A 26,697-nucleotide genomic window follows, 5' to 3' on the forward strand; every position below is an offset into this window, starting at 1 on the left:
CAGATCTGAACCCAATAGGAAATTTTGGGAGCAAGCTGAAACTCAATGTTGCCCAGCAACAGCTCTAAAACGGAGATCTGTATGGAGGAGGGGGCCAAAATCCCTGCTGCAGTGTCTGCAAACTGTCAAGAACAGGAAATGTATGACTTCAGTAATTGCAAACAAAGGTTTCTGCACCAAATATTAAGTTCTGTTTTTCTATTGTATCAAATTCTTAATACATGGAAGAAAATGCAAATTAATTATGTAAAAATCATACAATGTGATTTTTTTTCTGGATTTTATTTATAGATTCTGTCTCTCACAGTTGAAGTATACCTAAAATGAAAAGACCTCTCCATTGTTTGTAGGTGGGAAAAACCTGCAAATCGGCAGTGTATCAAATACTTCTTCTCCCCTCTGTAAATGCAAGTTGGAAAATGCTGATATCTAAAATGAGCCTCGTTGCCCTCGAAGTAGACATCTGTCCTAATAAACTCTACAATGAGGTGAAAATTTCTGAGTAGAAAATGATCCTTAATTCCCAAGCTTTGCCTGCTGCTGTTGACGATTATTGTAAGTGAGAATGACATCTATCTATTCTAAGATTATCATTAAGAGGCAAATGATGACAGATGAAGCTACAGGTCAGTACAGGTCTCAGAGTCGTCACCAATCTGGTGTAAGAAGTATACGGGCAGAGTATTACAGGCAGGCTTAAAAGATTCAACATAAATCTTCACTGATCCAAGAATGTGTGAACACGATTAAAAACTTGTCACAGAAGCTCCTTTCAGAGGCAACATGAGGAGGTTTCTATTTTACCATGGAGAAGCCCATTAAGAGTTCCGAACATTCTTCATAATTTTTTTTAAACCTAGTGTAAATTCTGCGGATCTCCTGAATCCAGCGTTGCTTTTCTTTTGTTCCTGGGCCTCTCCGTTATGGAGATATGGCCTGCTATTCTTTGTATGTATACCTAGTCTTGTTAACCAAGTTGGCGTGCTTCACACGAAGCCAGGGGTTGAGAACCACTCCTAGTTGGCTAAAAAGACAAGATTTAGACAGTAGAAATAGGGTACAAATTTCTCAAGTACTAAGAGGTCAAGAGGCTAAAGAAAATCATTGCTGGATTCAGGAGAAAAAAAAAAAAAAAAAAAAAAATCACATTTAAGGCAAGTCACTGATCCTCTTTAATAGTGCAATAAATATCTAAAGAGGTTGACCAATGAGGACAAGAAAGTCCTCTAATCTAACACTCATTGTTTGTCATTCATTAGATCATGTGGTCCATGACTGGATAAGGACCTCTTGCTCTCACTCTCCAATCTGTCACTTTAAAAAGTCATGATGGCTAGTGGTGTGGGCTGGAACCCTTTTTGACATCTATTTGTCTAAACAAGAAAAGCATAGCAATGTTGTCACAACCCTGCCATCTAGGATGTAACTATAATTGGTGCTGTGGCTGCAGCAGAATTCTGGCACAGAAGCCGAAGGGTGCTCAAAAGATGCCTTTGGTGCACACTAGAAGAACAATGCTATTAAAAGCAGGTGAAAGTTGGGTGCTCTGATTTCTTCATTGAGACCAATCAGTTTCAAATTTTGCCACTACGCACCCTACAAACCAACAATTAACTTCAGGGTTCTGAACAAGATCCATATGGATTCTGGGACGGAACCAAATCTAGTATAATAAAATCCCCTTTATGACATTACTCATTGTCAATTGCTCTTCTTAATATTAATAAAACTTGGGTTATATGGTGTAACCGGTCTTGTAATGCATATACAGAACTAGAATGTTTGATGCCCTAGACCAGAGGTCTCAAACACGCAGCCCGCATGCGGCCCCTGAGGCTGCTTCATGCAACCCGCAGGCACTGTAGGCACTGTAGACCCCTTGGCATCCCTGCACGGTTCAGGGGGCCGCTGATGGCAGCGGTTTATTTCAGCTAAATATGCATCCTTAGATGCACATTCAATTGAAATGATGTATCTGCTGTGGTGGGGAGGTAGGGGAAAAGCAGCGGCGGAGCTGCAGGTCACAGGAGGCAGCCGTCGTGGCTAACCCCTGTGACCGCTGCTAAAAAGAAATGAATATTCACGACTCTCCTTGCCCATGGGAGTGGAGAGCAGTGAATATTCATTGATATTTAATAGCGGGCTCAGTAAGCACAGCCACCGGCTTCTGCAGTGGCTGGGTGATCACGTGTGCCTGCTACTAAAGAGAAGGAGTATTCACTGTTTTCCTCACCGGGACTATAGGAGTGGAGAGCAGTGAATTGGCATTCCCTGAAATAGCAGGTGAGCGTGATGACCCGGCCGCAGGAAGCCGGCTACTGTCCCCACTATTAAAGATCAATGAATATTCACTGGTCTCCACGCACATAGTCCCAATGTGGAGAGAAGTGAGTATTCTGGCAGCTGTCCTCAGCTTGTAGGCTGCACATATTGACACAGCCATGAGTTACTTAAAAGCATAAATCAGCAGCTGGCATCAGAACAAGATCTCGCAAGGCTATTCCTACCAGGATAGGGATGAGGGGGCCATGCATACCAGGATGGGGATGAGGGGGCATGTAAACCAGGATGGAGAAAAGGAGGCCATGCATACCAAGATGGGGATGAGGGGGCCATGCATACCAAGATGGGGATGAGAGGACCATGCATACCAGGATGGGGATGAGAGGACCATGCATACCAGGATGGGGATGAGAGGACCATGCATACCAGGATGGGGATGAGAGGACCATGCATACCAGGATGGGGATGAGAGGACCATGCATACCAGGATGGGGATGAGAGGACCATGCATACCAGGATGGGGATGAGAGGACCATGCATACCAGGATGGGGATGAGAGGACCATGCATACCAGGATGGGGATGAGAGGACCATGCATACCAGGATGGGGATGAGGGGACCATGCATACCAGGATGGGGAAGAGGGGACCATGAATACCAGGATGGGGAAGAGGGGACCATGAATACCAGGATGGGGAAGAGGGGACCATGAATACCAGGATGGGGAAGAGGGGACAATGAATACCAGGATGGGGAAGAGGGGACAATGAATACCAGGATGGGAAAGAGGGGACCATGAATACCAGGATGGGGAAGAAGGAACCATGCATACCAGGATGGGGAAGAAGGAACCATGCATACCAGGATGGGGAAGAAGGAACCATGCATACCAGGATGGGGAAGAAGGAACCATGCATACCAGGATGGGCACCATACATACTAGGATAGGGATGAGGGGGCCATGCATAACAGCATGGGGATGATGGTGCCATGCATACCAGGACAGGGATGATGGTGCCATGCATACCAGGATGGGGATGAGGTGGCCATGCATACCAGGATGGGCATGAGGTGGCCATGCATACCAGGATGGGCAAGAGGGGGCCATGCATACCAGGATGGGGATGAGGTGGCCATGCATACCAGGATGTCCATAATGACACCATGCATACCAGGATAGGGATGAGGGGGCCATGCATACTAGGATGGGGATGAGGATGGGCACCATGCATGCTAGGATAGGGATGAGGGGGCCATACATACCAGGATGGAGATGAGGGGCCATGCATACCAGGATGGAGATGAGAGGGCCATGCATATCAGGATGGGGAAGAGGGTGCCATGCATACCAGGATAGGGAAGAGGGGACGATGCATACCAGGATGGGGAAGAAGGGACCATGCATACCATGCATCAAATGGCCAAGTTCTCCAAAAAATATGACATAGTTGTCATGGGAGATTTCAACTATCCAGACATTTGTTGGGAATCTCTCTCAGGCAAAACTAACAGGTCAAGGAAATTCTTATCCTCTCTTGCTGACAACTTTATCTTCCAAAAGGTAAGGGAGAAAACAAGGGGAACTGCTACCTTGGATCTAATCCTTATAAACAGGGAGGAAATGGTTGAGGAGGTAAAAGTGGCTGGGACCCTAGGAGGTAGCGACCATGCTATTTTAGAATTTTGGATAACTAGAGGCGGAAGACCTGTGAAGACTCAGACATCAAGGTTAGATTTCAGAAAGGCAGATTTTAAGGGATTCAGAAAGAGAATTGGAAGGATCCAATGGCTGGATATCCTTAAAGACAAAAATGTCCAGGAAGGATGGGAAATCTTGAAAAATGAAATTCTCAAAGCACAGTTGTTAACAATTCCGAAAAGAGGGAAGAATAGGAAGCAGTTAAGGAAACCAGGATGGATGAACACAGAACTTAAGCACATGCTAAAAAGGAAGAAAAAAATGTTTATAAAATGGAAAGAGGGAGGCATATCTAAAGAAGAATATAATGCTGTCTGCAGAACCTGCAGGGCACAAATCAGATTATCTAAAGCTGAAAATGAATTGAGGCTTGCAAGAGATGTCAAAAGCAATAATAAAGGATTTTGGGGATATGTCAAAAGTAAAAGAAAAGTCAAAGATGCTATAGGATTTTTACAGGATGAAAATGATGAAATGGTAAGACAGGATGTTGAGAAGGCTGAACTTTTAAATTCCTATTTTGCATCCGTTTTCTCTCAGAAAGGAAATGTAACATCAACTGTTATTCACTGTCCTATTAAGGGAATAGAAGAATCCAGGATATCTATAAACAGAAAGATAGTGAGGAAACACTTAGCTAGCCTAAATGAATTCAAGTCTCCAGGTCCAGATGAATTACACCCCAGAGTACTGAAGGAGATAGCAGAAGAAATTTTTGAACCCCTCTCTATAATCTTTGAAAATTCTTGGAGAACAGGAGAAGTGCCAGAAGACTGGAGAAGAGCAAATGTTGTTCCTATCTTCAAAAAGGGGAAGAAGGTGGACCCAGGTAACTATAGGCCGGTGAGTCTGACTTCTATACCAGGAAAGATCTTTGAACAAATTATTAAACAACATGTATGTCAATACCTGGATAAGAATGAAGTGATTAAACAGAGTCAGCATGGGTTTGTAACTAATAAGTCATGTCAGACTAACTTAATTTCCTTCTATGACGGTATCACTGATTGGGTGGATCAAGGAAATGCTGTAGATATAGTATATCTTGACTTCAGCAAAGCATTTGACAAAGTCTCTCATACAATCCTTATTGAAAAAATGACTAAGTATGGAATGGACAAGGCAACTGTTAGGTGGATTCATAACTGGCTTAGTGATCGGACCCAAAGAGTGGTCGTAAATGGCTGCACATCCAGTTGGAAGAATGTCTCAAGTGGGGTACCACAGGGCTCTGTCCTGGGCCCTGTATTGTTCAACATCTTTATCAACGATTTAGATGAAGGAATTGAGGGTAAACTGATTAAATTTGCTGATGACACAAAGCTAGGAGGGATAGCTAATACTAGAGAAGAGAGAGAGAGGATTCAAAAAGATTTAAATAAACTGGAGAAGTGGGCAGCAACTAACAGAATGGTTTTTAACAGGGAGAAATGCAAAGTACTACATCTGGGCAATAAAAATGGAAAAAACATATATAGAATGGGAGGAATAGGGCTAAGTGACAGCACATGTGAAAAAGACTTGGGTATACTAATAGATCACAGACTGAATATGAGTCAACAGTGTGATGCAGCAGCAAAAAAGGCAAATGCAATTCTAGGATGTATTAACAGAAGCATACAGTCTAGATCACGTGAAGTCATTATTTCCCTCTACTCCTCTTTGGTCAGACCTCATCTGGAATATTGTGTCCAGTTTTGGGCACCACATTTTAAAAAAGACATCAACAAACTGGAGCAAGTTCAGAAAAGAGCGACCAGAATGGTGACCGGTCTGCAAACCCTGTCTTATGAGGAAAGGTTGCAGGATTTGGGAATGTTTAGTTTGCAAAAGAGAAGACTGAGAGGAGACTTAATAGCTGTCTACAAATATCTAAAGGGCTGTCACATTGTAGAAGGATCAACTTTATTCTCATTTGCACAAGGAAAGACTAGAAGCAATGGGATGAAACTGAATGGGAGGAGACACAGATTAGATATTAGAAAAAACTTTTTGACAGTTAGAGTGATCAATGAGTGGAACAGGCTGCCACGAGAAGTGGTGAGTTCTCCTTCAATGGAAGTCTTCAAACAGAGGCTGGACAGACATCTGACTGGGATGATTTAGCGAATCCTGCTTTGAGCAGGGGGTTGGACCAGATGGCCCAGGAGGTCCCTTCCAACTCTACGATTCTATGATTCTATGATTCTAGGATGGGGAAGAAGGGACCATGCATACCAGGATGGGGATGGGTGCCATGCATACCAGGATGGGGATGAGGGGACCATGCATACCAGGATAGGGATGAGGGGACCATGCATACCAGGATAGGGATGAGTGAGCCCATGCATACCTCAATTGAGGACATATATATACCAAAATGGGGGATTTTAGTACAGAATTGACCACATTTTTTTGCTTCATTTTTTTTCCTATTTTTCTCCTCTAAACCCTAGGGACATAACTACAATATGAGGACCTGGATGGGAACTTTACTACGATATGGGGACCTGGATATGGGGACATGACTACAATATGAGGACGGAGACGTGGTTGGGGAGATATCTACAAAATGAGGATCTATATGGGGACCTGGATATGGGGACATAACTAGAACATGAAAACCTGGAAGGGGACATATCTATAATATGGGGTCCTGGATGGGGACATATTTACAATATGAGGACCTGGATATGGGGACATTACTACAATATGGGAACCTGGATGGGGACATATCTACAATATGAGTGCATATTTGTAATCAACACATCCATAATGACCCAGGCTCTACAAAATGTAAAAAAACAGCAAAAATGTTCAAAAGTTGTACAGAAAAAAAAACGGCATCACTAAAAATGTCACTTTGTCCTTCAAAGAATGCAGCCCTCCAAATTCAAATATTTTCTATATACGACCCATATATCCAGCCAAGATTGAGACCCCTGCCCTAGACATTGACTTTCATCAACACTGACCATACCTAAAGATGCACCATATTGTGCCGAAATAATGTACTGATACACAGTAAAAGCCAAATAACATTGCCATAAGATGCCAATATTACACTGCCTTGCAGTATCACTTCACAATTATTGGAGGAAATGTTTTTGTGCAGCATATGTGGGATCAATTAGTGGAAGGTCTTAAATGTAGTTGCATTTGTTTTACTAGCGGAATGAGGTTTTGGAATATGATTTCTAGTCTTTCTCTAAAAATTTTGATATGCCCATAAACTGATATTAGATCAAATGTTTATTCTTTACCAACATCAGGGCCTCATTGCCCAGGACAAAAGCAACCAAAATGAGCAAGATGAAAGTAGTATTATGGTAGCACTACCTTGCTTTTCTTTTCCGCACTCTTCGTTCATGTTCAGCCTCTTCATAGTAATACTCATTGTGGCTGTTGTCTCTCCTCCTGGCTGCAGCAGCTATTACCGCCCGGGACTGTCCTGTTGAGTTATTAGTAGAATTTTCTATATATAAAACAAAACAAGAAAGTAGGAGTCAAACCCAAAAAAACAAACGAACAATCATATTGAACCCAAAAGAAAATTAGAAACATTTTGGAACATTGTGGGTTTGTCAGTAAGAGATAGAGACTATTGTAGGCAGTCCATAAAGAAGGTTATTGGGGGGTCAAGGTCACCATCAACAATGTTTTTAACCACCTTATAAGTAATACCTTGAAAATGGTGGCAATACTTAAAAGGCAATCATCAATACAAAACATGGTGGTCCACCACACTCATCCAGCCCAGTACATTTGGCTCAACAAGTAATTTTATTACCAATCCATGAAAGTTTATTGAAGTCTCCATCAATTATTACACATGTTGCAGATCTTCCGCAGGAGTAAATGTACTCAATCTTGATGAGGGACAGCTTAAAAAATAACGATGGCATATGGGATAAAAGTCGGACAGCTGAGCACATCAGGCTACCTCCGAAACTATCCATCACATCTAAGAAAATCAACGCATGTTAACATGTCTAAAGTCTTTACAAGAGCTGGAGGGGATTTAGTTTCATACATGAAATACATGGCTTCTCATATCTCATGTCTCCGTCCTATCCTTACATCTTGGTTGGTAAGATCAATGCTCCAAGATGACTGCTCAAACTATTGTAAATCCAAAACTGGTTTAGTCTTATTTTCTCCAAAATATTTATTGTTTTCCATGATGGAGATTTATGTGTATTGACCATTGATGGTCCAGAAGGAAGACAAGTCCACTGGTAGAAGGACATGTCAATATTTAAGTAATGTTGATGCTTATTAAATAGACAGGTTTAGTCAAATGCCACCTAAAGGGCGCAGTCTAGTAAAGAGTTGACTTATAAGATGTATATTTCAATTAAATTTTACCTGTCAAAATTCACGGTTCATTATTTTACGCTATCACTGTGATATTAATGTGTTTTACTCAAATTACATTCATTGAAGGGGTTAACGTGGACTTAATATAAAAAGTCAAATTGAAGTGTCAACCTATATTTCAAGTTCAGCATAGAAACTTAATAAGGCTTCAACACATGTGACAGGCGAGGTTTGAAGTTCTTAAAATTTATGATATGATATTCAACTCTCATTGCCCTAAAGGGGATGGGATTTAAGAAGGTGGAATTTTGCAAGCTCTATAATAAACGGGAAAGCCCCCTCCCAACAGCTACTCAATAGACATAGACCTAGTAGGCCAACTGATTTATTATGGTGTCTACTATTGTAGACCACTATGGAGGTAACTGAAGTTGAAATTGGTGGAGGTAACTAACCCCTAGATCGAAGGAGGAGCTCAAAGTAATTTGCGGGAAAGGTTTCTCGTAGATATACCATACATTAACACATTTTATGTAAAATATGGTTATTTCTTGAGTGACAATTCGAAAAACTGTGATAGCCCTGCCATGGATAAAAAAAATTACCTCCATGTGAAGAACAGGATCAACAACCACGATCATTAATAAAGAAAGTCGTTAAAATAAATCCCATGTTTAAGTATCCCACTGGGTCATTACTAATAAATCCAAGAAATTTGAGCAAATCAGCATCGGAACTTGGCAATCCGATCTCTTCTATTGCTTTACAGGTCTAAAACAAGTTGACCAATACGTCAAATAAAAGCTGTATATTGAGTTACACACTTAAACATTTTATGTTGGACTTGGTCTTCGTAGAACTCAAAGCTTTAGATGATCCACTCAATTGTATTAATTTACCACCCAATAAGACACAGTCGGTAAACTAATTTCAGTGGTAGGAATATAGTGTACTTTCAAAGAGTCAATAAAAGTCACAAGATACCAATTTTCCCAACGTATATAGTCTTAGTCTGATTATAAAGCAGATATTTTGGTCAATCAAAAAGGCTCATTTAGATAATTTACTTTTCAAGAAAACATGACACACACTGACCAATGTCAGACTTCTGTGTTGGATTTTTTTTTGGACATCTTGCAGTGCCAGTTAGAGAGTAGACCATGATGAATGACAGATCTACAGTCCATCAATAAAGTCTATACCTGACCACATATCAATGCTTGCCTAGTCTAAATTGTTGTCTTTATGTATAGAATTGTTAATCAAGACCACAACGTTGACAAAGCAACAATAAAAAACAAGCTAAAAATCCCTAAAGTATGAGGAGCCTGAAGTGGACAAAGTTAGGATGAGAAGTCAGGATGGCCGAGTGATCTAAGGCTGCGTTTAGATCACAGTCTTCCCTGGAGGCGTGGGTTTGAATCCTACTTCTGTCATCAACTTTATAGTGGTGTGTGATCAATGAGTGGAACAGGCTATCATGAGAGGTGGGGAGTTCGTCCTCTGGACAGACATCGGTCGGAGATGTTTTAGTGAATCCTGCATTGAGCAGGATTGAATTTGACATGATTACCCTGGAGGTCCATTCCAATGCTAACATTCTATGATTCTATGAAAACACCCAATACCAGAATAACGGATGGAAATCAATAGTAGAACAAATTTAAATTAGAAAGATACCTGTCTCTTTTCCTTCGGAAAGTCAAATACACATGAAGCACCAAATTCATCATAAAAAGTATTCTAAATGTTGCACAAGGCAAGAGTTGCCCACATCATTACGGACTGCAGACAACAAAGTTAACGGTAACACAGAGTCATATAGAAGATTAGAGAACATCAGGTGAAAACATGAAGGAGAAAACTGTGGAGTTCTAAGGGATAGCGGGGGAGCAACATCTCACCCTCAAGAGAGTAGACCTTGAAGCCAGACATTTTCTTGGACAGGATGGATTTTGGCAGGTTCAGGAGAGCGGGGTTGTAGACAGGGAAGTCGTGATAATAATTTTCCAAAATCCATACAGCAACTCGCTGGATACTGTGAGAGGAAAACAAGACAGGGTAGGACCAGGTGCAAAAAAAAAATAAAAAAATAATTTGTGTAAGGAAGTACTAGAAAAGGAGACACAAGGAGAGTACAAAAGGGTCATGAGAACTAACAAGGAAAGCAAAACATATACAGGAAGAGCTAGCGTGCACATAAATCATTTCCAAATCAGAGAGCAGCCACCCAAGATTTTTGGTATCTATAGGATAAAAAACAATTCACATATGCAATGTAGTTTTTATTGAAGAAATCTATAAAAACAAAAAGACCTGCAAACAAGAACTAATTTGTAAGGTTGAGGCACAGTCACAACTCTGTTGGATATTTTTTCTTTTTCAACCAGAAGCCTGAAGAAGGCGGTATCATCTACATCCATTAAGGGTAATAATGGAGTAATCATTGGTGATCGGAATGTGATATTGAAGGCCAATTCACCATACCTGGTAGCATGAGATATAGTCATCCAACATCTTAAAGATTTCAGAAAAAAAAAAAAAAACGACTCAGGAGAACATTGTAATTTACACCACGTAAAAAGTACATATTTATGGAAAGTGGTAGGTCCTCTGTGATTTATCTTACAGATTGTGTCTTTCAGCTGGGCGCTCCATCCTCCTGTAACTGTTGAAAGGTTACTTTGCATTGATTTTATTCTCTGTACAAGTCCCTACTTAATTGTCAACTGCTGCGGAATATGTTGGTGCTGTACTGACCCAAGAATTGTAGAACGAATAAAGGGGGTAAGAAATATTTTTCAAATGTTGGCACCCCAATTACGGTCAACCTTCATTACCACTAGGTTTCTAAACCAATTGTTAAAATATTTTCCACTTTTGTGTTGTATGAAAATGAAAAACTTAAAATCCTCGTTGATATCCCTTCAGGCCCATTATTCTGCAGTCAAAAATTTCAAAAAGTTATGGTCATCTTCTGCCAATTATAGACAAAAAAAACTCCGGAAAGGACCAAGTAGTTATATGAAATGTTTGGGTGTTTTTTGGTGTAGAAGGGACCCCCCTTTGCCATTATGTTCATTATTGAACTTTTTTTTTTTTTACATTTTCTAAAGAAAATGTAACATTTCAGAAAGAGTTCAGTTAAAACTTTATATATACCGTAAATATCTTCATATTCCCATTCGAGAGTTGGCAGTAATGTGACTACCCTGGTGATGGAGTGCTTTATGGGTTGCATTTATTTTCAACCTCATTTACATTCTGCCTTTTTTTTATCTTTACTACTATCCTGTACTTCACATTACCGTTTTCTGTGTAGCTTGTAAAAATTTTCTCCAAGGTTACTATGGCAACTCAGCACAAAAATTTAGGAGTCTGATATACATGAGCGCGCACAAAAATAAACACAATCTGCTCCAATTTAATCATGTACAGTGATAACAATAGATACTGTTTCTAGATTATTCCGTATACCAGGCTGTGAGTTTTTACAACTAGTGTTCAGTCACCGCCCATAAAGCTGAAGGCTAAACTGGCGGGAATTAGGCTAACGGTCAAGCATGGTTGAGCGTCGTAATAGAGCATGTCCAATGCAAGTTTTATTTCTTAGGAATCACTTAAGGCCTATAAACCCTTTGTGGTGGCAGGTAGATTAACAAAGGTCATCATTTTAGACACAATCACTTATGTAGTGAAATCAGCCAAAAATGGATTCCAGATCCTCTAAAGAGGATCGATCACTTGCCATAAAGATGTAATTTTTTTTTACCTGGTGTAAATGCTGCTCTTCCCCTGAATCTGATGATGTATTTCTTTTGTTTGTGCGCCTCTCTATTCCAAAGATATGAGCTTCTCTTCCATGAATGTAAATTTTGTCATTTTAGCCAAGTGGGAGTAGTCCTCCACTGATCTGCAGGCGCATTCTTGAGGACCAAACCTAGTTGGCCAACAAAAGAAGAGTTACAGATACAGAAGAGGAGGCCATATCTCAGGAACGGTGAGGCGCAGGAAGAAAAGAAAAACATTGCTGGATTCAGAAGAACAGCAGCATTTACAGAAATTAAAAATGTACATATTGTTTTAAAATAAAGGGAAAAAAAATCAGATTCCATTTGAACAGTTTATACATTTTGATTTGTTAATTCCCTTTGCTGCCTTACCTTAAGTGTCCAACATTGTAATGTCTGCTGGCTCCATCTGTGGACCTGACGACCTTGATGGTGAACTGAGGTTGGAGTTGTCTCAGTTCCAGCAGAACAACAGCCAAATAGTGAACGAACAGAAGAGCATCCACAAGTGATACAGCGTACTGTACTATCCCCTGGTAGTTCCTCTCCGCCGTTGTTAAGATGCGGACTGCATAAAACAGCCAGTATGACACCACCAGCAAAAATATGAGCACCATGATAAGAGCTCGGAAGACAAAAACCCGAGGGAAGAAGGCTTTAGGGCGACGGAAAAAAAGTGCCCAGCTGCCAACAAGAAGAATAAGGAGTTTGAAGGCCACGGAGATAAACAGACCTTCACAAGGCGTACCACAGGCTTCCAAGTCCCAAGGTAATATTTTGGGTAACAGCATAAAGGCTATAGGGGTCAGGAATGAAATGAATGCTAAAGTACCACCAATAATGACCCCAATGTGCCGGGAGCAGTCCAGGTTGGCACTCTCCTCCATGTCCTTAGTAATACGTGTGATGTCATCATGGGATATGCTGTGCTCAGAAGTCCCGGTAACCACTGTAGTGGTTTCACCCCAATTGTCATCCTGCAAAATAAAATAAATAATTTTAATAGAAAAGTGTAAAATAAAAATACATAAAAAAAAAACGAAAGCATTTTTCATGTTCTCCGTAAGTTAGATTTTATATTTTGCGGTTTCTGTCTCTTTTAGAGAGTGTTTAGAACAATCGAATTTCTTAAACTTAAAGTGACGGAACAAGTCTTATCCTGTCAATTGGAATGGCAGCCGATTACACAACATTGAGTGATTTCATTATGCAAGGTGCTTGGAATAATCTAGGTAGAAGTTTTCTCACCTTAGTACACGCCTTAGTTATATGTTATCCCAGGCTGTCAATTTTTTTTTTTAATTTATAATAAGCTCAAATTTTAAAACAATGGTTGCTCAAAAAGGTCTAAATGGGCCGAAATGTTGGCTGACATTCATGTATTGTGTAAGGGAAGCTTTGCCCTATTGTTTTGATATATTCTCATTACCTCGTATGCCAAGTATCAAATGTGCAAAGTTTTACCCTGAAAGTCTTGGAAATGTACTCCAGGTACAGGGAGTTCATTTGTTGTCCTTATGTGGTACCTTCTGTCAAGGACCTTTCCAAACTATAAGTATATACATTTATATACACACACTCAGTGGCATGTAATAGTTTCAGCACCCCTGGTCAATATTACTGTTATTGTGTGCAGTTAAGCAAGATGAAGATGAAATGATCCCTGAAAGGGCAAAAGTTACAGATGACACAATAGTGTAAATTTTTTATGACCAAGCAAAAATTTACAATTCTGACCACAGTCAATTTATGAGGCTTCAATGGATCCCACTGATTTGGAAACTGTTTTCGTCGACAAATATTGTACTCCATGATGGTGGTAAAAAAATTTCTATATGGCATGTGTTTATTTGTGAAAAAAAAAATTCAGAAATTTGTTGAAAATTTTGAAATTTTCAAAGTTTTAATTTTTATGCCCTAAAAATCAAAGTTATGTAACACAATAGTTAATAAATAACATTTCCCACATGTCTATTTTACATCAGCACACATTTTTAAGCAATTTCTTTTGTTAGGGAGTTAGAAGGGTTTAAAGTTGACCAGCGATTTCTCATTTTTCCAACAAAAGTTACAGAACCATTTTTTTTTTTTTTTTAGGGACCACATCACATTTGAAGTGACTTTGAGGTGCCTATATGACACAAAATACTCAAGAGTGACATCATTCGAAAAAATGCACCACTCAAGGGGCTCAAAACCACGTTCAAGTAGTTTCCTGCTTCACTGAAGCAATGTGGAAGGGAAAAAAAATGAACAATTAACTTTTTCACAGCATTTTTAATTTAGACCTAATTTGTGTCATATAGGTGTTGTGGTGGTATTTCTTCCCTGTATGTGGCATTATTCGGTCACTATGCAGTGGTCATGGTGTGGTGGTATTTCTTCACTGTATGTGATAGTATTGGTCTTGGTATAGGGGATTGTGATGTGTATGGCAGTCATTTGTTCTCTTTGATATTAATTAGGAGGAGAAGATTTATTTCCATTAGAGATTAAATACTTTGTACACAGCAGCAGAGATGGGGGTTTCCTGGGAAAAAAATTAATCACCTATCCAAAAGATAAGTGATAACGTATTGATTGGTCGGATCTGACTGCTGGGACCCATTCAGCAAAATGTGGAACTTTTTATCCCCATTAGACTGGAGTGGCATGTCCGACTTGATCACTGATCCATTCATTTCCTCAGTAGCTGCACTTGCTGTTTTATAGAAGCCCCAAAGAGAATGAATGGAGCTCGGGTCAGATATCCCACCTGCCGCTCCATTTTAAAATGGGGATAAATGTCCTATCAGGGATAAAACTTCCTCATTCCTCCGATTGGTGCATTTTCTAATGCTCGGACCCAAGCGATCACCTATCCCTGTGGAGCCCATGGATCAGTGATAACTTGTTTTAACCAAAGATCCCCCATTAATGTAAACTACTGTAATTATACATCCTAGTTATGGGGGCGCACAGTAAATGTGCAGGAGCCACGTGTGTTTTACAGCCGATGCTCCACTATAATGGAGACAACGACTGAGATATTTGCTGATTGAGATATAGCTGTAGTGTGGGCCCTTGGAGTCTATTCCCCTGGTGGGCCCCAGACACCCCAGTCCGACCCTGGGTTGTGGCCAGCCCTGGATTGCCTAAACGTTGTTTATATGGGGCTTTATTTCACCCCTGCCTACAACATAGCCCAAGTATCTCACTTCCTCCATTCCCACAGCACACTTCGAGTTTAGGCAAAATCCCGCCTTCCATAGAGCATCAAAGATCGCCTGGACCTTGCTCAGGTGGCTTCCCCAATCCTGGCTGAAGATCACAATATTGTCCAGGTAGGCCGCTGTATACTTTTTGTGGGGAGCAAGGATGCGGTCCATGGCTCCCTGGAATGTTGCTGGCACTCCTTGTAACCCAAATGGCATCCTTGTATATTGGAAGCATCCATCTGGTGTTGAAAAGGCAGACTTTTCTTTGGCGCTTTGAGACATGGGAATTTGCCAATACCCTTTTGTGAGGTTAAGGGTAGTAATGTACCGAGTCGGCCCTAGCCTTTCAGTTAATTCATTGACCTGGGGCATCGGTCTTAGAAATCCCATTCAGCTTCCGATAGTCATTGCAAAATCACCATTCCCCATCTGGTTTCAGCACTAGGACTATGGGACTGGACCAGCCACTCTTGGATTCCTCGATGACTCCCAGGCTCAGCATCCTCTTCACCCCCTGTAAGATCACCTCTCGGCGTGCTTCGGGAATCCGGTAGGGCTTCAAGTTGACCCCGGACATTAGGCTCCGTCAGGACGTCATGATCTATGACCTTCATACAACCTGGAAGTTCTGAGAATAGGTCTGTTACACTGTAACAACTCTTAGCACTGCTGCTTCTGCGAGCGAGACAAGTTGTCTGCCTCCTTAACATCCTCTGCACAGACATCAGAATCGGCTACCAAACAAGGAGCTTCCACGGGTTCTCTGTCCTGCCAAAATTTTAACAGGTTCATGTGGTATACCTGGTAGGGCTCCTGAGACACACCATTTAACACAGTAACATTTTCAAATGCCCCTTTAAGAGATAGGTCCCTGAGTTGGGCGGTTCCAAAGTTCCCCCGGACAACTCCAGCTCAAGGACGTTGGCCTCAGGGGATGTGGCCTCATCCTCATGGCCAACCAGCACACAAATCGGAAACCTGTCATCTGCAGCCTGCGACGCGGTTTCTTTGGGAGCAACCTGGCTGTTGTCCAGACAACCCGATGTCCTCCCTTTTCCCCAAGTCCCAAAATAACACAAAGTCCCGCCCTATTATAATTGAGTGCAATAGGTCCTTGACCACACCAACCTCATGAGACTCGCTGCCACAGTTTGAGAATATGACCACTTGGGCCACAGGTTAGTCCTTCGAACCGCCATGGAAACAGCGGATGCCCACCCTCTTTCCAGGAATCAGCTGATGGGGAATTATGTTCCTCACTAGGGTTACCAAACTCCCCGAGTCCAGCAGACCCGTCACTTGCACCCCATTTACTGACACGAGGCATTCCTGCGGCCCCGCTCCCATTTAGGAAACAGCACTGCAGGCCAGATATGCAAAGTACAAGCAGCGCCGTCCTATGCTGCAGTCCATTGGCTCGGTGGTCCTGGGACAACATCCTGCTATGTGACCAGGGGTATGACATCTCCAACAAACTACACTATGGGAAGGGACCTTGGACACTAATTTCGATGCTCTTGGCCACCCCTCAGGTGTGGCTCTAGCTACCCTCTTTTGGGTGTCAGCTCCTCTTTGAGAAACCCATTATGGAGATGCTCCCCCATTTGCTTCCCCAAGGACCTCTCTTGACCGCTTCACCAAGCTCACTAGGGTCATCAGCATTAGGCCGGGATTACACTACCGTGTGTGAAGCGAGAAACTCGTACGAGTCTCTCGCATCAACACCCGGCGCTGCCGCGGCACTCAGGACCGCAGATGCATATATTTCGTGCAAGTTTCTCACATCACACATGGTAGTGTGATCCCGACCTTATGGCGATCTCCCTGGGCAACCCAGGATTGCATCGGCCTTGGTAGGGAATGTATTAACCTGACAAATGACAACCTTCTCCACCATCTGTGCTGTTGTGGAGGATTCAGGTTGCAACTATTTTTGGACCAGGTGTAGGAGATCGAACTTTGGGACCGGGGAGGTTTGTCACTGCGATATGCCCACTAGTGTACCCGTTGCACTCTGACAGTCAAAATTACTCCTTAACGTGCCAAGATCTCAGCCTTTGACTTGGCGTATTCTTTTGCGTCCTGCAACGCCAAGTCACAATACACCTTCTGCTGTTCACCTGTCAAATACAGTTAGTTCCGTGTATATTTGGAAAGAGACATTTTTCTAATTTTGGTTCTAGACATTACCACAATGAATTTTAAACAAAACAATTCAGATGCAGTTGAAGTTCAGACTTTCAGCTTTCATTTGAGGATATCCACATTAAAATTGGATGAAGGGTTTAGGAGTTTCAGCTCCTTAACATGTGCCACCATGTTTTTAAAGGGACCAAAAGTAATTGGACAGATTAAATAATTGTAAATAAAATGTTCATTTATAGTACTTGGTTGAAAACCCTTTGTTGGCAATGACTGCCTGAAGTCTTGAACTCATGGACATCACCAGACGCTGTGTTTCCTCCTTTTTGATGCTCTGCCAGGCCTTCACTGCGGTGGTATTCAGTTGCTGTTTGTTTGTGGGCCTTTCTGTCTGAAGTTTAGTCTTTAACAAGTGAAATGCATGCTCAATTGGGTTGAGATCAGGTGACTGACTTGGCTATTCAAGAATATTCCACTTCTTTGCTTTAATAAACTCCTGGGTTGCTTTAGCTTTATGTTTTGGGTCATTGTCCATCTGTAGTATGAAACGACAACCAATCAGTTTGGCTGCATTTGGCTGGATCTGAGCACATAGTATGGCTCTGAATACCTCAGAATTCATTCGGCTGCTTCTGTCCTGTGTCACATCAAACACTAGTGACCCAGTGCCACTGGCAGCCATGCATGCCCAAGCCATCACACTGCCTCCGCCGTGTTTTACAGATGATATGGTATGCTTTGGATCATGAGCTGTACCACGCCTTCACCATACTTTTCTCTTTCCATCATTCTGGTAGAGGTTGATCTTGGTTTCATCTGTCCAAAGAATGTTCTTCCAGTACTGTGCTGGCTTTTTTAGATGTTTTTTAGCAAAGTCCAGTCTAGCCTTTTTATTCTTGATACTTCTGAGTGGCTTGCACCGTGCAGTGAACCCTCTGTATTTACTTTCATGCAGTCTTCTCTTTATGGTAGATTTGGATATTGATACGCCTACCTTCTGGAAAGTGTTGTTCACTTGGTTGGCTGTTGTAAAGGGGTTTCTCTTCACCATGGAGACTATTCTGCGATCATCCACCACTGTTGTCTTCCGTGGGCGCCCAGATCTTTTTGCATTGATGAGTTCACCAGCGCTTTCTTTTTTTCTCAGGATGTACCAAACTGTAAATTTTGCCACTCCTAATGTTGTAGCAATTTCTTGGATGGGTTTTTTCAGCTTAAGGATGGCTTGTTTCACCTGCATGGAGAGCTCCTTTGAACGCTTGTTTTCTTCACAGCAAAACCTTCCAAATGCAAGCACCACACCTCAAATCAACTCCAGGCCTTTTATCTGCATAATTGAGAATGACAAAACGAAGGGATTGCCCATACCTGTCCATGAAATAGCTTTGGAGTCAATTGTCCGATTACTTTTGGTCCCTTTAAAAACAGGGTGGCACATGTTAAGGAGCTGAAACTCCTAAACCCTTCATCCAATTTTAATGTGGATACCCTCAAATGAAAGCTGAAAGTCTGAACTTCAACTGCATCTGAATTGTTTTGTTTAAGATTCATTGTGGTAATGTCTAGAACCAACATTAGAAAAATGTTGTCTGTCCAAATATATATGGACCTAGCTGTATGGTGCCAGAACCTCGGCCCACTGTTCCTTAAGCAATTTCTCCCACTCCGCCACTCTTTAAAACACCGCCAGGAATGCCTCAATGTAATTTCCTAGGGTCATCTTTTGCCACGCTCTTCTTATCTTCCTCACGTAAGCATCATCAGCCACACTTTGGGTTGGGGCACTCGTCCTGCCCTGGATGGCAGTTGCCAGAAGCTGCATCTGCTGCCGCTGCTCCTGCTGGCTCTGCTGGATCTGCTGCAACAGCCTGTTGGTCTCTTTCTGTTGCTGCTGGACCTGGACCAGGTTTTTTAGCATGTTCTCCATGATGTCAGATTTCCCTCCTGCAGCCACTTTCACCCAGGACATGCGGTATAGGCAGTCACACTGCCTCATAGGATTCGTGCCCGTGCTTCTAGCACCAGTTGAAGGGATATGTACTCACTCGGCTGCGGTTGAGATAGGCACAGGAAGCAGTAGTGTTGAAATGTCCAAGCAAGTTTATTAACACGGCATAAACTGCTCTGGATAGCAATACAAATGAACAGCCTTTTCTGTCACAAAGTAGCCACCAGAAAAATAAACAGTCCATATAGTACTGCGGGTCTGCCTGCTAACACACACTGGAGGTCTTCACACCTCCTGTCACAGACACTGAATGAGACATCTGGCCTCCATTTTATTATCCAAACCACGCCCCTTGGGTTGGGATATGCGAGTGGTCATTCCCACCCATCTCTTATGACCGCTCATAAAACCCAGCCCTGGAACAGCCAAATCACTCTCTCAGCAATACATGTGATTGAGCATGCTTCCGAGCTCACATCACCCCAGCTAATAGCCATGATGACACATCTCCCCTTAAGGACTCATCCGGCGTCCATCTTACAGAGCTTTGAAGATTGGCCATGGCTGGGTCTTCCAGCATGGCAATGACTCACAACACACTGCCAGGACAACTAAAGAGGGGCTTCACAAGAAGCATTTTGAAGTCCTGGAGTGGCTTAGCCAGTCTCCAGAACTAAACCCAATAGAAAATATTTGGAGGAAGCTGAAACTCAATGTTGCCCAGTGACAGCCCTGAAATATCTGGAGAAAATCTGTATGGAGGAGTGGGCCAAAATCCCTGCTGCAGTGTGTGCAAATATGGTCGAGAACTACAGGAAATGTTTGACATTAGGTTTTGTCCTGAAGAAGAAGTCCTTTGTGAGTTTGAAACGCGGTGACTTAAAACCTTTTGAAATTAAACCTTTAATGGAACTTCTAAATATACTGGAATCTTCATCAGCAGCGCAGGTATAGACACCATTCACCTTGATCAAGCCTCCATCTGGTCTTCTGACCCATGTCCTGCTGCAGCTGTCTCGTGCATTTACAGGTAATATCTTGCAATTTTGCAACTTCATCAGGTGAGTGAACACTCTCCTATAATTTTTTGCACTTCTGTTATCAGGTAAGACCCTATTTGCGCTTGTTATTGCACCCCAGTATCCACGCTATTATAATGTTGCCCAACGATAGGCCAGAAACCTGAAATTGTGATTTAGAAAAGTTAGGTAAAAATTGAAACTTCAGCAAAAAGTTTCCAAAGGAGCCATAAATTTGCAGGGAAATGTGCACACCCACAAGTATTGTATTGCCCTGCTAAAACTCAATCGAATCGGCATTGAAACTGTCAATCACCCACCGCCTCATTTAACTCCAAGTGATAATTATTTCTTTCTGAAACAAAAAACATTGAGGATGAAAATTTTGAAGGATGAAATTGATGCAGTGGAGTCGAGGTTTGCAGAATAGGAGAACTCTTTCTATAGGAGTAGAATTACTTATTGATCGACAAAAACACGCCCTTTTACACGCATTTCGCACACAAAGAGGAAGCATTGTGTGCGAAACACGCGTAAAAGGGTGTGTATTGGTAAATATATGTCCATGTTTGTCCTCTCACTAATGTTATGCTATCCATTTTTGACTCTGTTTTGCCCCTTATGTATTTGAGCACTAGCCCTAATGGTGTTATATGGAAAGCATCCACTTAGGGTCAAAGATTTTTTTCTGCCATGTTGATTTGGGTCTGTAATTGCACTGCCATTTTATAGCACATACATCTATTTTTGATGCAACTTATATAGTGTTGCAATCATTACTGCCTTTCCTTATGCACTTTATCCATTATTTATAATGCACTTGCACTTTATATAATATGTTCTTATCTAGTGTATCCAGGGAATAATTAATAATGACATAATTTTTTATATTATCATATATTCTTCTTACTAAAGTTGTGTCTTATCTTCTGGGTATCACATATATTTTTATTAAGGTTGTGAATTATATTCATGTAATTGTGTGGCATTTAACCTATTGAAGTGCTTCTCTCTCTCTCTTCTACATGGGCATACGAGATGTATATAGCTATGTGTACTAATCCGAGATTGAAAAATTACCATGGGACTAATTTTTTTACATATTTACCTTTTTGATCCTGGTCCTGCGTGACCTCTCCTTTTTATTTGTTTTTTAATCTTGTATTGTAATATAATATGATATTGTTTGTACAAATTGTTGTTTGTGGGAGTAATTTTTGTAGGTTTTTACATACGGTATATATTATATACAAATACACTGTGCATATACAGTGCCTTGTGAAAGTATTCGGCCCCCTGGAACTTTTCAACCTTTTCCCACATATCATGCTTCAAACATAAAAATACCAAATGTAAATTTTTGGTGAAGAATCAACAACAAGTGGGACACAATTGTGAAGTTGACCGAAATTTATTGGTTATTTAAAAATTTTGTGTAAATTCAAAAACTGAATAGTGGGGCGTGCAATATTATTCGGCCCCTTTAACTTAATACTTTGTTGCGCCACCTTTTGCTGCGATTACAGCTGCAAGTCACTTGGGGTATGTCTCCATCAGTTTTGTACATCGAGAGACTGAAATTCTTGCCCATTCTTCCTTGACAAACAGCTCGAGCTCAGGGAGGTTTGATGGAGATCGTTTGTGAACAGCAGTTTTCAGCTCTTTCCACAGATTCTCGATTGAATTCAGGTCCGGACTTTGACTTGGCCATCCTAACACCTGGATGTGTTTATTTGTGAACATTGTAGATTTTGCTTTAGGTTTGGAATCATTGTCTTGTTGGAAGACAAATCTCCATCCCAGTCTCAGGTCTTTTGCAGACTCCAACAGGTTTTCTTCAACAATGGTCCTGTATTTGGCTCCATCCATTTTCCCATCAATTTTAACCATCTTCCCTGTCCCTGCTGAGGAAAAGCAGGCCCAAACGATGATGCTGCCACCACGTTTGACAGTGGAGATGATGTGTTCAGGGTGATGAGCTGTGTTGAGTTTACGCCAAACATATCACTTGGCATTGAGCACCTTCTTCCACATGTTTGGAGTGTCTCCCAGGTGGCTTGTTGGAAACTTTAAACAACGCTTTTTATGGATATCTTTGAGAAATGGCTTTCTTCTTGCCACTGTTCCATAAAGGCTAGATTTGTGCAGTGTACGACTGATTGTTGTCCTATGGACAGACTGTCCCACCTCAGCTGTAGATCTCTGCAGTTCATCCAGAGGGATCATGGGCCTCTCGGCTGCATCTCTGACCAGTCTTCTCCTTGTTTTTGATGAAAGTTTAGAGGGACGGCCGGGTCTTGGTAGATTTGCAGTGGTAGGATACTCGTTCCATTTCAATATGATTGCTTGCAAAGTGCTCCTTGGGACGTTTAAAGTTTTGGAAATCATTTTGTATCCAAATCCGGCTTTAAACTTCTCCACAACAGTATCACGGAACTGCCTGTTGTGTTCCTTGGTCTTCATGATGCTCTCTGTGCTTCAAACAGAACCCTGAGACTATCACAGAGCAGGAGCAGTGATACGGACACTTGATTACACACAGGTGGACTATATTTATCATCATTAGTCATTTAGGACAACATTGGATCATTCAGAGATCCACAATGAACTTCTGGAGTGAGTTTGCTGCACTGAAAGTAAAGGGGCATAGTGTGCTGGCCAAAAGAAGAGATGGAAGCTGCAGATGTGAAGACTCGAAAGCTCCCTACAATGTATGGAGGTCTCCACCCTACCACCCTAAGTCTAACACCAAAAGATTGTAATCCAACAGAAAGGAGAGTGGTCGAGGCTTGATAAACATCCAAGCCACCATCACGGATGAAACAAGGAGTATCCAGGAATACATCAGAAAAATGGCACCAAAACATGAGATGCTGAGAGAATGCATAAGGCAGCAACAACAGATCTGGAAGGAAGAAAAGGAACATGAAGCGCCATGGCAAGACAAGCAGATGCATGGGATGTTCCATCGACAGATAATGGAGGTAGCCGACATGGAGAAGTCCTACCAACGGCTGAAGAAAGCTGGACTCCGAGACAGCACAGAGGCACTAATTATAGCGGGCACAAGAGCAAGCACTAAGTACCAGATCCATAGAAGCAGGAATCTACCACACAAGACAAGACCCAAGGTGCAGACTATGCAAAGAAACCTCAGAAACAGTCCAACACACAGTGTCAGGATGCAAAATGCAAGCAGGAACAGCGTATACCGAACGCCATAACCAAGTAGAGGGAATTGTGTGGCACCCCTGAGACTCAGTCGTCACAGAGGTACTGCACCTCCTCCTGAGGTGTGGTATTACACCATCCAGGTAAGGTGGAGACTCCCAACCACACTCCAACACCTGCACCCCACAAAGTAGTGTAGCAAGGCACCTTCGGCGGCTCCCTGCTTGGAGTGTAGCAAAGCACCCATTGGTGGCTCCCTGCTTGGAACACGAAACGTGCTGGGAGGTGGATGGAGTTAGTTTACATTACAAGGAGCGGGAAGAGTTTAGGCTGAGAAGTCAGTTGATTAGTGAGCTGGAGAGAAGAAGATCCCTGGAGAGAGGGATAGATGGATGGAAGTACTGCAGCAGATCCCAGTGACCTGGGTCTGCTGGTACGAGAAAGGAAGAGAGAGAGCAACATAGACTGAAAGCCTGATTCTCCATAGAAAGAAAGGATTAGTACAGAACGTGAGGAGTAAAAGAGAACAGAGGACATGGGTTAGAGGAGAACCCTTCCTAGAAGTTCTAAGCACAAGGCCGGGGCCCGGTCCCCGAGGTTGTATGGATGCTAATGGTCCTGCAGCAGACACCGGAGGAATAGAAGTAGTGACCACTTTATTCCCACACAAGACTTGGGGGCACAACAGCAACTGGATAGTGAGCTGGGACTTATTAACATGGAGTCCCCAAAGCAGGCTACAGCAGTCAAGTAGAGTTCATAGGAACATCGGACAGGAGGAACTCCAGTGTAACCGAGTACTAGGAGTACTTCATCTAAAGGCGCTATAAGAGGAGACGTTCAGAAAGGCACATGTTGGCGGAGTGTTGGACAGGAGTATTCCATCTGGCCTGGAGGTTGACGGAGTCCCTGACCCGGAGGACACGGCACGGAGGCAGGCACCTATTTGTACAACAGACTGAGTAAAGCTTTGGAACTGCATGCTCTGGTGTCCTCCATTTATTCCGGCGCCAACACACCCGGCACTGCTACATCTTGGTGCTCGACATTGCCTCACCTACGCCTTCCCTTGGCCTCTACCTCTACACTGCCCTAGGACTACAGCTCCACCTGTGGGGAGCTATAACATCTTTGCTGCGCCATACCATCAGTCCCAGATGATCTGCATGCAGCGTCGGCTTAACACCCCCCTTGCCGAACACCACAGGTGGTGTCACGAACTATTCATTTCCACTACATTTCACCATTCAATCTCCCTTTTACTTGGGGGCCATGGACTGGGTCACCACCGCTGTGACATTCCCATCTGAGAGACCGGCCCGGTACCGAGTACCCCACAGCCCTGGGAGGGCGACCCAATTGTATACAGGAACATCTGCACAGCATATGGGCTAAGTCCTCCTAAGTCTAGGTGGGAGACCCCAGAGACAGTGGTGGAGAATGAAAGGGCTAAAATCCTGTGGGACTTCAAGTTCCAGACAGATAAGCAGGTGTTGGCTAACCAACCAGACATTGTGATAGTAGATAAGGATCATAAGACAGCAATAATAATAGATATGGCAGTGCCAAGTGACAGCAATATCAGAAAGAAGGAATATGAGAAGCTGTGGAAATACCAGGGCCTCAAAGGAGAACAGGAGAAGATGTGGAAGGTGAAGGCAACAGTGATTCCAGTGGTGATAGGGGTCACTGTTCCAAGTGTTCTTAAGTTGGGAAAATGGCTACAACAGATGCCAGGAGCAACATCTGAAGTCTCTGTCCATAAAAGTTCAATGCTGGGAACAGCTAAGATCCTGCGCAGAATCATCAAACTCTCAGGCCTCTGGTAGAGGACTCGAGAAAGAGAAAGGACAAAAAAGACCAGATTTGTAAGTGTGTGTGTGTGTGTGTGTGTGTGTGTGTGTATGTGTATCATAGCTCGCAACCGTCCCGATTCCCGCCGGACAGTCCCGTTTTTGACCCCTCCACCCGCGTCCTGCCCGGGACTCTATTTTTCCCACACTGCACTGAGTGGCCATGCTCCCCATGCACCGACCCCATCCTCACCCTCCCAGAGACCCACCGCAGCCTGCAATGATGTCCTAGGCTGTTCTGTGGCTGTGCGCACAGGACCTGTGATGAGGTCACAGGAGCGGAGGAGTCAGGCATCACATGATCAGGGGCCTCGATGTATGCAGGACTCTGCTGTGCAGGTTGTCATGGTGCTGGATGAGGGGAAGTTTCTGTGGATGGAGCCGCGCGCACGAGGTGTGCGGAGCGGGGCCGCACGCACGCACAAGGTGTGCGGAGCGGAGCCACGCGCGCACAAGGTGGGCGGAGCCGCGCGCGCACGAGGTGTGCGGAGCGGAGCCGCGCGCGCACGAGGTGTGCGGAGCGTGAGCCGCGCGCGCACGAGGTGTGCGGAGCGTGAGCCGCGCGCGCACGAGGTGTGCGGAGCGGAGCCGCGCGCGCACGAGGTGTGCGGAGCGGAGCCGCGCGCGCACGAGGTGTGCGGAGCCGCGCGCGCACGAGGTGTGCGGAGCGGAGCCGCGCACGAGGTGTGCGGAGCGGAGCCGCGCGCGCACGAGGTGTGCGGAGCGGAGCCGCGCGCGCACGAGGTGTGCGGAGCGGAGCCGCGCACGAGGTGTGCGGAGCCGCGCGCGCACGAGGTGTGCGGAGCGGAGCCGCGCGCGCACGAGGTGTGCGGAGCCGCGCGCGCACGAGGTGTGCGGAGCCGCGCGCGCACGAGGTGTGCGGAGCCGCGCGCGCACGAGGTGTGCGGAGCGGAGCCGCGCGCGCACGAGGTGTGCGGAGCGGAGCCGCGCGCGCACGAGGTGTGCGGAGCGGAGCCGCGCGCGCACAAGGTGGGCGGAGCCGCGCGCGCACGAGGTGTGCGGAGCGGAGCCGCGCTCGCGCACGAGGTGTGCGGAGCGGAGCCGCGCTCGCGCACGAGGTGGGCGGAGCGGAGCCGCGCTCGCGCACGAGGTGTGCGGAGCGGAGCCGCGCACGCGCACGAGGTGTGCGGAGCGGAGCCGCGCACGCGCACGAGGTGTGCGGAGCGGAGCCGCGCACGCGCACGAGGTGTGCGGAGCCGCGCGCGCACGAGGTGTGCGGAGCCGCGCGCGCGCACGAGGTGTGCGGAGCGGAGCCGCGCGTGCGCACGAGGTGT

At 43.8% G+C, this 26,697-nt stretch overlaps 1 protein-coding gene across 4 annotated transcripts in view; it reads right to left on the reverse strand.

Moving 5' to 3' along the window:
- The window catches only part of VANGL2 (VANGL planar cell polarity protein 2), a 107,652-nt gene that overhangs the window by 6,803 nt on the left and 74,152 nt on the right, over positions 1–26,697 (reverse strand). For all 4 annotated transcript variants that reach the window (XM_073567180.1, XM_073567178.1, XM_073567177.1 and 1 more), the window contains 3 exons: positions 12,445–13,049; positions 10,186–10,319; positions 7,301–7,436 (listed from right to left, as the gene is read on the reverse strand). In XM_073567180.1, the coding sequence (XP_073423281.1) occupies positions 7,301–7,436; positions 10,186–10,319; positions 12,445–13,049 (875 nt within the window). The remainder of the gene's footprint in view (positions 1–7,300; positions 7,437–10,185; positions 10,320–12,444; positions 13,050–26,697) is intronic.

This window comes from Dendrobates tinctorius, unplaced genomic scaffold (assembly GCF_039654945.1).
Source record: "Dendrobates tinctorius isolate UK_male_01 unplaced genomic scaffold, ASM3965494v1 ptg000019l, whole genome shotgun sequence".
In the NCBI taxonomy this organism is placed as follows: Eukaryota; Metazoa; Chordata; class Amphibia; order Anura; family Dendrobatidae; genus Dendrobates; species Dendrobates tinctorius.